At 44.1% G+C, this 11,707-nt stretch overlaps 1 protein-coding gene across 1 annotated transcript; it reads left to right on the top strand.

Moving 5' to 3' along the window:
• Positions 1 to 215: 215 nt before the first annotated feature.
• Positions 216 to 1,112, top strand: purab (purine-rich element binding protein Ab; the record flags this gene model as incomplete). Its single annotated transcript, XM_079228229.1, has 1 exon — positions 216 to 1,112. The coding sequence occupies exon 1, from the start codon at positions 267 to 269 to the stop codon at positions 1,110 to 1,112; it is 846 nt and encodes a 281-aa protein (XP_079084355.1). The 5' UTR covers positions 216 to 266.
• Between the last annotated feature and the right edge of the window lie 10,595 nt (positions 1,113 to 11,707).

Below are 11,707 nucleotides of genomic sequence, written 5' to 3'. Positions count from 1 at the left end.
TATCTATATCTATATGTTAGTACTGCAGTGTTTCAGGCTCACATGGATGGGGGGTTAACACTGAACGTTCTGTCAAACAGCGCGCGCGTCTTGAACGCAGCCCGCTCGCAGTACTACAGTACCAGCAGCTACAGTTACTTTCATTTTTTCACCCTCTCCTCTCCTCTCCTCTCGTCTCGCGATAGAGCGGCGGAGCGGTTTGACGGGCAGTCGAGGTTGCAGCAGGCAGAGGGAGACGGCGGAAGGTAAAGCAGGGAGGCAGCATCATGGCGGACAGAGACAGTGGCAGTGACCACGGAGGCCCCACCGCGAGCCCCGGCTCTCTGCCTCCGGGCGCGATGGGCGCCATGTCCCGGCTGCAGCACGACACCGAGGAGCTGGCCTCGAAGCGCGTCGACATCCAGAACAAGCGCTTCTACCTCGACGTGAAGCAGAATGTGAAAGGCCGCTTCCTAAAGATAGCCGAGGTCGGAGCTGGGGGAAACAAGAGCCGCCTCACTCTCTCCATGTCCGTGGCCGTGGAGTTCCGCGACTACCTCGGGGACTTTATCGAACATTACGCCCAGCTGGGCCCGACCAACCCGGACATCGTGCAGGATGAGCCCCGGCGCGCGCTCAAGAGCGAATTCCTGGTGCGGGAGAATCGGAAATATTACATGGATCTGAAAGAGAACCAGAGGGGGCGGTTCCTCCGGATCCGGCAGACCGTTAATCGGGGGCCCGGATTGGGAAGCGCGCAAGGCCAGACCATCGCGCTGCCGGCGCAGGGGCTCATCGAGTTCCGCGACGCTTTGGCCAAACTCATCGACGACTACGGCGTGGACGAGGAGCCGGCCGAGCTGCCGGAGGGCACCTCGCTCACGGTCGACAACAAGCGCTTCTTCTTCGACGTGGGCTCCAACAAGTACGGGGTGTTCATGCGGGTCAGCGAGGTGAAGCCCACGTACCGGAACTCCATCACGGTTCCGTGCAAAGTGTGGTCCAAATTTGGCAACACCTTCTGCAAATACGCGGAGGAGATGCGGAAGATCCAGGAGAGGAGTCGAGAGAAACGGGCCTCCGAACTGCTGCCCGAGGGCCCGCTCGGAGGGGATGACGCCGACGAGGACTGACGCGGACGTTTTTGGAGAGCAGACGTGAAGCAACAAAAGACTAAACTGAACTCTGAGAGAAAAACGAGACTTTTAACTGTAAAATATAACGAGAATTTCCAAGGGAATCACCCCACACACAACCTCCACAGACATGGCAGCAGCTCTGCTGCCTCCTCGCTCATTTTACTGGATGTCACCCCACTTACCACCCGTGTAACCGCTGCTATCAAGGATCCAACTGTAAGATATGAACTGTTTCCTACTTGATTTAAATGACAATGGACAGAGTGTTTATATCTCTATCAAACGACAGATTTTGCACACATCAAAAGCTATTTCGAAAAAAAGATGAATCATGTTTAAATGTTTTAAAACTGGTAATATACGAAGATTTAATCAAAAGTAAAATACCAGAGGTCTATTATATAAAATGGCAGTCTTCAATGTAGAAGGAATATTTGACATCAGCACAAAGAGAATATATTATGAAACCAAAATCTGAGACCAGATGTATAGTTTATTATAAAGGTACGCAGAATAAATATGAGCGTTCTCAAAGTGTATGATTGCAGAAGGCAGCACTGCAGGCCTGTAGACACCTGTCAGCATGTGTGTAGGCCCCTGTTTGGAAAAGAAGTTTGACAAAGTAGGCTACAGTCTTTTAATTTGACCTAAAGCGCAGAAGGCTAATGAAAGCATTGCTATCATGCCCTTATGGAAAAGTTGACTCCAAAATAAAAAAGCCTATTTTGCGCACAAACAAATAAATCTATCTCTGAGCTACTATATTGAATATCAACCCTCTTGCACCATGTCCATATAAACTTAATTGACAAAAAAGAAGTGCTTAGATGTACTCATTATGATTTTGTGAATCAGCTGTAAAAAAAAAAAAGAAGAAGAAAAAAATCTTTATTATTAAGATACCCACGTTTTCTGTGGGTTACGTTTTTTCTCTGTTACTTAGTTGTTTTTCCCTCTGGGGATGGTGGGGGGGTGCAAAAGGATAAACGGTCCACCGGTGGGCGCGGAAACAAAACATATGACGGCGCGCGTGGCGAGGCAACGCATCCTCTCTGACGTCACTACGACCCGTGCCTTATACACTCCACTCGTCTACGTGTTCTCACGTGGATGGTCTGTGACCTCGACCGCTGTACGTTTTCATTTACGAGTGCCGTTACATGGGCCCAATAATTTACTCGCCGGGGCCGCGTTAACCCGCACCCCTGTGATGTCGTGGAGCATTGGGTGGCAACGCTAAGCTGAAAGGCTGCCGGGAGCTCGGGGGGCCAACACTTATATCGTGTGCAGAAACGGGGCCCTTCAGAGAGATGAGGCACTACTGCATGCACACATGAGGAGGGAGGCCCCCCCGGCCCCGGTGGCCTCTCAGTAGAGTAGAGATGTTTCTCCCTGGAACAGGAGACGCACCACCTGGTGTCAGCGTGCAGATTCCTCGGGAGATAGAGAGGGGTTTGCACACCATGCACCATGTTAAAAAAACAACAACAACAATAAAAAAGCTAAATCAGAAGTGGCTGGATGAGGCTATTCGTCAGAGCGGAGATGGATGCTGTTAAAGAGTCAGGCCGTCAGCCAGCCGGCCGTGCCATGCCGTCAAGTCTGAGTGCAGTTTAGTGGATGTAGAGGTTCTGAGTTCAGGGCCAAGGCAGTATCTATCTCTTCATGGTGCTACAGCCCCTCCATCGCTCCTTGGGGGCCTCGCCACTCAGAATATGTCACTTTTGCATTATTTTTATTCTGATGCTCCTCTCTTTTTCTCCTTCAAAGTTCTTTTTTTTTGTGCCGGGTTTCTCCCTCCCCGGGCAGAGAGGAAGCCGCCGACTAGCGCAGGACTTCTCATATTAGTGTGCAATATTGTGTGCGGGGCCAATCGCGGCACCGCATCGCGTGTATAGACTATTAAAAAGACGAAAAAAATGTATAGGCTATGTGATCGGTAGATATTTGAAAGCATGACGATGAGGCGGATGCATCTGCATTATATTTCCCAAATGTGAAGTCTTTCTTCTCATGCACTTTGGTCATGAAAAAAAAAACCTCAGACTCGTAGTGAGGTCTTTTTCCTGTCATGTCATGTTGTAAACCAGTGGGCTGCCTTGTCCGCCTATCAGTGCACGTAGACTAGTGAGGGTGTTTTACGTCCCCCTACGGAGTCCCCTAGAGAAACCCCCTTTCTCTCCTCGTTCCTCCCCAACACACACACACACACACATGCACACACACGTCAGCAGCCTCTAACTGGGACGGCCGATCGCAGGACAGGTGAACTCTGATTTGACGTTTGCTCGTCAGCGGTTTCAAACGGGCCCACAGCACCGAGGAGTTTGTTGTTTTTACAACGAGGGTCACAATCCTTCCCTCTTACGTGGGCAGACTCTGATATTAGCTGCACCTCTCCTCCAGCTCATGATTCAAAGTGCAGAAGAGAAGGCCCCGGCTCATTGTCCGTGCAGTAATGAGGTAGTTTACTATTATCAATATGCTCTAGGTGGTTAGTTCACCTATCAGCGTTATTTAAAGCCTGGTCACGGGCCCTGTCAGGGGAAACAGACTGTGGATTGAGGCTTTAGAGGCCTCAGCTGGATAAAGGCTGCTAATGTAGTTACTGCCTGGGCCTGCCCGACATGTGATGGCTGAGGCTGAAGCAGAATTCCCCCTCGGCCCACCTGTGATAAAAAAACGGTATCGGAAGCCTGATTGTAATCCTTGCTTTGTCAAATTTGATCTGCGTTTGATTATGCATGCCTGCGGCCATAGAGCCAAGAAAAATGTTCCAGAGAATCCCATCTGTTCCACGCAGGACGTTTTGGCCCAGCTTTGTCTCCCAAGTGTTGGTGAAAGGCCCGATGAAGCCTGGCACTGCACTGCCGGGGCTTACCAGCAGCAGCCTACCACGACCTGCTGACCCGGCTGATCCCGTTAGGCCTTTCCTCTCTGTTTTGGAGAACAGGGAGTCTCTGTGCCCTCTTACGGAGACGACTACGTTTCCTCTCACTGCCCTCTTTGAATTATGAAAAGCCCATTTCCATTAAACACACATACAAAGCCAGCTATGACTACTGTGTCCAAGCCACGCACATCTGAGGTCAATCTGAGTTCATCTTCAGCTCAACGGGAATCTGGACTCTGTTGTGATACAGCACTTATTCCCCAACGTGTTCTAGCTTTAGCCTCCAGGAGGCTCGTGCTTCATGAAGACTGGAAATACAACACTTCCTTTCTCTTTTTCTTTTATGGCCAAATATAAGGAGAGCCTGAATCTGCTCATAGAGCTCACTTTGTGAGTGCCTCACTCTGTGGAACGCACACATTTCTTAACAGATTAAAAGACGTGTTGTCGCCAGGTGCTTTTTACGACGGGTCCATTTTTTTGGGTCGCAGTTCTATCAAGCTGCAGAGAAAGGGGGCTCTTGTGATTTAGCAGTGTGATCAAATCGGATTTGTCCGTTTTATGAGAGCTCACCCGGTGCAGAGCATGGAGTGACCTTGCAGCCATGTTGTGCCCCCGTTACACAGTCATCCATTTGTGGGACTCAAATGCAAAATGGTAGGCAGATTTATTTGTCTGTGTGCCGTCATCAGTGGCTCTGGCTAAGTTCAGTGAACATCGCCGATGGTGCACTGAAGCTGTTGGCATCGGCAAGAACGGTGTTGTGATTTATCATACAGCGGCCGCCATCGTAGCAATCCTTAATCATGATGTAATGCTGACACATTTCAACTGATGGAAATACATCATTTTTTTTCCAGTGGACGCAGCTCAAAGGTGCAGCCGTAACTAGTTGTTGCATGTCTTTAAAGTCCGATTGCTTTGATGGCATCAGCCGCTCGTTCCTCCTGTCTTTAAGAGGGAGGTTATTCATTTGACTGCATTCAAAACAGCCACATTTACATAAGCAAACCTCCACAATTATAGACTTAGAACAGAATGAACTCCCAGAGTTCCCGGCTAATCACACAGCCAATCGCAGCCTTTGGCCCAGCGCTATACGACTCATTCAGCACGTCACGCGGCGAGCAGCGGGGTCCATCACGTTTGCAGACTGTTCAGGCTACTGTTGTGTAAAGTTACAAAGGCAGGCTTTCAAATGATTCTGAAGATGTTGGGAAATGGATCCTGGATGTTAAGGGGTGGGGTCAATGCACAATGAACATATCCCATGTCACCGTTTGGTCTCAATCCCTTTACCATCCCCATATGAGATAATATGTTGTATCTTTCAAAAATATTTTATCTGTGGCGTGTGTGTGTGTGTGTGTGTGTGTGTGTGTGTGTGTGTGTGTGTGTGTGTGTGTGTGTGTGTGTGTGTGTGTATGTATGTATGTATGTATATATACATATATATATATATATATGTATATATACATACATACATAGTTTGTTATATATGATGCTCCTCCTTTCAGAAAAATATAACATGTAAACAGGAAAAACATATTGCTGTTTTTTTCCTTTGTATTTTATACTTACAGAAAGCATTGAATAAAAATGGATAAATACTTGCACTTTAGATATATTAAGAAAAGTGAAAAATCTGCATATTATTTTTGATAGGGATCTCACATTCAAAGAGTATAAATTACAGGCTTTGTGACTATTGCTGGACAGAGATGTATTGAATTCTACTTATTGAAGTATATTTTGTCTGTGTGTCAGAAGGTTTACTAAAGTAAATTGCATGATAAAGTAGTGCTACACCAATATTGTTCTTTTTTTAGTTGGTAAAAATGTCTGAAAACTGTGATAACAACCCTCTTGTATCATGTTTATCCTCTCCTCACCCCTTCTAGAATATTTCTTACTGAAATATGGCCTTTCCTGACTACATGACGATGGTGCTTACTTTGGCTTTGACATCAAGCTCATCCTATACATCTCAACATCATAACTCGCGTCCTTACACTTCATTACTTTCTGTTATGTACTATCACTACCTTATTAAATTTCCGTTGATGGCAAAAAAAAAGAAAAGGTGTGCTGTTTTGTACATTGCTGTTTGTTTTAATGTTGGGGGAGCCTTGTTGTCTGAAAAATGACTAATCGCGCAATAAAAAGTAATTCCACATGTCCCTGTCTCTGCACAACTGTCTCAACTCTACAGAAAACTACAGGAAACACATTGAAATGTCCATTATCTGTTGGCCAAATATTGCAAAATGTTTAAATAGTTTCATATCCGTATGCTACTTAACACTGTTTTCATACATATAGTACATGTACAGTACATGCTAATTATTCAAGCTTAATTCATCACCGCTAACTACCTGCAATCATTAAAATCTTTAGAGAAGTTAAAACCGTCAGCCGTCCTTGGAAAGCTTCTTTATGAACAAAGCTGCAGCAACAGTGATGGATACAGAGATCGGGTTTTAAAGAGTGCTCCAGACATCTGCTTTTGACTTCCATGTGGACATTAAAGGTAGAGTGCCAGATTGTTGCCGCAGCAGGAAGGAGGACATGCTGTTGACCGAACAGCATTAAATGAAGCTTAGCCGAAGTTCAGTCAGGGAGACTTAAGTCTTAACGCTCGGGTTCATTCTCAGGCTTCTCCTCCGTCAGCTGACTATAAGTGAAACCAAACACATCTCTGCCAAAGACAATCGTGTCGTTGCAGTCAAACTTGAAAACCTTGTATACCTGATCTAGCCATCTCTACTTCCTAAATACACTTCGTCACGATGGGATCTAATCGCCGAAGGCACTTCACATTTCACATCATTGTGCACCAAGTAATACTTTTATTTGTCGCTCTAAATGAAGTCTCTCCTGTTGAAACCTTTATCAGCCAGGTGAGGGTTTTCTTTCAGTCTGAAGGTCGTTGCACCAAAAGCAATAAAAGCGATGGCACTTTGCATTAAATTCAGCTCCTCAGTCAGTTGGGAACCAAACAAAATGAGGCTTTTCACACAGCGTATCCTGGGCTATGAGGGGACCATACTTTAGCCCCTTTTAACCCAGGTTTACCTAAGATTAAATGTCCATTGGATTACAAGACTAATGTTTATCTTCTAGATTCTACAATAAAAACATGACATAACTCAAACTGGAGGCCCGTAGGTCAACAGTCGTCGGCTAAAGTCGGAGTGAGGCCACTTTGGAACGTGTGGGTGTGAAGAGCTCACTTAGTGTGTGGCTAAGTGCAATGTGAAGATCAGTGGAAGTTGTGCGTACAAATTGGGATACAATTGTAACATAGTAACCATAACATCATTAGATTATTAATATTATTAACCAGACAACGCTTAATGAACCAACACGTTTCAAGCAGGGACCTTTCTGACACATAACATGCAGGAATCAGCAAAGCAGAGGAAGGAATGAAGTACAGTTCCTCCTTTTTGAATTGTGTGTTTATTTTTGCATCTGTGTCAGCTGGGCTGTATCAAACTGATGCAATTACAGTCCGAGGCTAGCTGGGTGATGGTATATTAGATTTCACTACATTTGTGTTGTATCTATTGGCTTATATTTGGGCTCTGTTATAAACTGTAAAACACTCAAGGAGCAAACATACTGTGCTCGCCTTTAAACACAGCGCTGGCAGCACAACAGTGGAGAAGGCATGTTGCTGAAGACGCAACATGAAAACAAAATGGAAACACTGCTCAGGTAATGTGTTTGGTCATTACAGACACGCTGATAATGTTGGTAAATGTCTTGGTCCCTCAGAGAATGGGACTGGAATAGAAAGAAACAAAGACCACGCTGATAAAAACCCAAAACCCCTTTTAGATAAAGGATGCATCTCTGTTTTGGCAGAGAAAAATATGCGCTTCTTTTTTATAATCTTTTTTACAACCCAGTCACGTCACAGCAGGAAACCCACAGGTGTTACTAATCAATCAATTAGCAATACATTTCCTTTAACAGTAACTAGCTTACACTATTTAACCAGCTTAAACTATTGAACTAACTTAAACTATTTAACTTTCTTAAACTATTGAACTAACTTAAACTATTTAACTAACCTAAACTATTGAACTAACTTGAACTATTGAACTAGCTTAAACTATTTAACTTTCTTAAACTATTTAACTATTTTAAACTATTTAACTATTTTAAACTATTTAACTAGCTTAAACTATTTAACTAACTTAAACTATTTAACTATTTTAAACTATTTAACTATTTTAAACTATTTAACTAGCTTAAACTATTTAACTAACTTAAACTATTTAACTATCTTAAACTATTGAACTATCTTAAACTATTTAACTAACTTAAACTATTTAACTAACTTAAACTATTTAACTAACCTAAACTATTGAACTAACTTAAACTAATTTCGTCACGATGGCCCTTTGGGACACCTCCCATGAAACAGAACAGAGCAGCGTTTAGCACCCTGTGGTGACACCTGGGCTTCTCCTACTGTGAAATATATTAATGTCTTCCGTGATAATAATACAATAAAATGTCTACAGGCCAACCCTGTTCCTGACCGTCTCCTCGCCTACGGAGGACGCAAGGTTCAACGTGTCTCCAAGTTAAACTTAAACCAAGTGTTTCAATGTAAGAGGACACACGTCTACATGTGTGGAGTTCAGTCACATGTTCACACACAGTTGAAGGAGCAGAGAGACCTTCCTCGGGCTGTTCACTGTTATAATATCCGTTACCCGCTCAGTGTTACAACTTGTTTGTGTCAGTCAAGACTTTGGAAGATGTTCTGAAGTCATTAGAAATGTCAAAGTTTTACAGAAAAGAAGTATTGATATGCCAACACGGTGTTGCACTAATCTTGGTTTGTTTTTCTCAGCTCTTTCCTTGCAGGTTCACACACAGCTCTACAGTACATTGCCGTTAACATTTAACCATGTCCTTTACAGTGACACTCCATGGTGAGATGTTAAGAGTAGTGGTTTTCATCCAGTTATAAGTCATAAAACATCACTTTGATAAAAAGGTGAAATAAGATCTTATGTTACACGTTAGCTGTCGCACTTTGTTTATGTCCTCGAGACAAATCGCTGCCTTTTTTTGTGTCAAACGTGGACCACTGCTAGTTCCCAAAAATAAAGCTCAAGATTGAATCTCCTCTTCCATAAATCTCAATAAAAGGAAGTCCGGGGTGATTAATAGCAGGGTGGACAACGCACTCAAAAAGCTTTTAACAATCAGTGACATCACCATGTAAGGGACTGACAAAGAAACATATTCTTTATAATGTGGACAAGTTATTTTTTTTTGAGAAGAGTGCTATTATGGCCTGAGATATAACACAATGCTTACAGTTGAACAGGACGTCCATTTAAAGGAAATGGTAAACATATGTACATTTTTAAGTTACCATAGTGACTGCTAAAAATAAAATGTTTATCTTGTTCAACCAATCCAAACAAGCGTAGGCTGGGAACAGATCAGTTCGATACAACCGTGAAAAAGATTGCATCATTTTGTGGCTGAAATGTAATTATAGATTAGTCATTTCAAGGTCAGAACAGCTCACTAATAGCCATGTCCTATTCGACAGAGACGGGAAGCATCAGCAGTCAGTATCATGGCATGGAGCGTATAAATGTAATCAGCATCTCTCAGCTGCTGCAGCTGAGCCTCTCCAACGCGTCTGCTGATGCAGGAGAAACACTGCAAGACACCTGGGAGGGGGGGCTGCCTTTAAAGTTTTAGATTTGATGCATTAAAAGAAAATGGGGCGATGTGTGACTCCATGTTCTACTGGAAGCTGCTGCACGCGTTGTTTTTGCAAAAGATATGAACGCTGTGCATGAATTCATGGCGCTAGCAGCGTGTTTGGAGTCATGCTCCAACATCCAGATTATAAAAAAGGGCGTTTTGGTGCAGACAAGTGCTTTTGTTGTTGTTGTTGTTGTTGATGTCGTCTTTGTGTTATGATCCATTATGACTGCCATGAGAGTGCATACTGTGAAGGTGAACTCTAGAATAATTACTTGTTTCAGGAGGAAGGACACCAGATGCTCTTATACACTTGGTTTTATTGTCTGTGGCTTTTCAGTCAGGGAACACATGTGGCTTTGGTTTAGTAACAGCTGTTTTATACGGATTTGTGCTACCTTTATAACTTAGCTCTTAACTGCAGGCAAAACATATCAGGAACGGCATTCACCCATGTTAGAAATGTAGAACGGCTCTAAACAAAATGTGTTGGCATTATTTTATATATATATATATATATATATATATATATATATATATAAAATAATATATATGATTAATGTCTACAGAATTTCATAGATGTAAGTAGCACACAAGTTTGCTAACCTGTTGTGTTTTTGTAAATCAGAGTAGACGATATGAATAAATCACAAGCACAATCGTCTGTATAAAAGCTTACTTTATGAAGCACAGACTAAATATTCAGTAAATATGTCCTTTACATAGTATAAGCATCCTGTCAAAAAACAGTTCCGATATACAAACAAAAAGACAGATCCAATGCTGACATCAAGGTGCCGAAGTTGTCATTTTTTAAATAAAACATAACAATCAACAATATTTTTTTTTGCCACGATCCTATAGTACAGCACAGGCCTACCCTAGAACATTGGGAAACAATGGTTAGCACAACAGCCAAAGTGACTATAAGGGAAGTCTCCCGGTAAGAAAGCAGTTATTCGTCCTAACAATACAGCTTTATAAAACATTACTTCCTCTCTGAAAACTCAGCTCCACTTCAGCGTTTTGGTCTGTACAAGGATCCGGGATTCCAGCTGTGACTCCAGGTCTCCGGCCAAGTCTCCAAAAAAAAGGATCTCAGATCCCGTTGGTCACCATTAATATGATATACGCGGCGCCCAGAGCCAATGATATCACACGCTGTCGACATCCACAGCTCTGGTTCTGTGCCACACCGAGGCTGAGTGACGGGCCGCTAAGCTCCCCGATCTACAGTTGTGTCATATAAGCGAATTACGAAGAACGAGAAAAGGTGCGTGCGTGTGTGTGTGTGTGTGTTTGGGCGGGTTGGGATTCATTATGGTGCTCACAAACAGCAGTAACAGCAGTACCGCCACTCCATCCCCACTTCCTCACAATATTACGTCCATGTGTGGAAGAAACGTGTGCTGGATGTCTGTTTTGCCGGTTCTTGGCTAGCAGAGTCCGTCTTACTGAGAAAACCAAACCAGTCTCTTCTTAGAAAACAAGATTTGTTTTCCTCTTCCTCTTCCTCCTCCTCCTCCTCCTCCTCCTCCTCCTCCTCCTCCTCCTCCTCCTCCTCCTCCTCCTCCTCCTCCTCCTCCTCCTCCTCCTCCTCCTCCTCCTCCTCCTCCTCCTCCTCCTCCTCCTCCTCGTCCCCTCCCCTGTTGAGGATGTTTTGATGGCTACTCTGCCGGTGGACTTGTTTTTGCTGCCGTTCCCCTCTCCATTCCGGTATGCTGACGGTGTTTCTCGACTTTAGCGCGTTAAGCTGGAGCAGTCCTGCTGCTACACCCTCCAGTCAGCCGCTCTCTGTGTAACGCAGGCCGGGGCCGACTCTTCCAAAAACATCTCCAACTGAAGGACGGCAGTGGAAAGGAACACACCAGGACTAGTGAACGCTCAATACGAGGCCACGGGAAGCTACGGTGGGTCCATGTTAACAAGTTAGAAACCAGAACACTGAGCG

The sequence above is a fragment of the Taurulus bubalis genome, assembly GCF_910589615.1.
Source record: "Taurulus bubalis genome assembly, chromosome: 13".
Taxonomy (NCBI): Eukaryota; Metazoa; Chordata; class Actinopteri; order Perciformes; family Cottidae; genus Taurulus; species Taurulus bubalis.
This window is presented reverse-complemented; position numbering and strand designations above follow the sequence as displayed.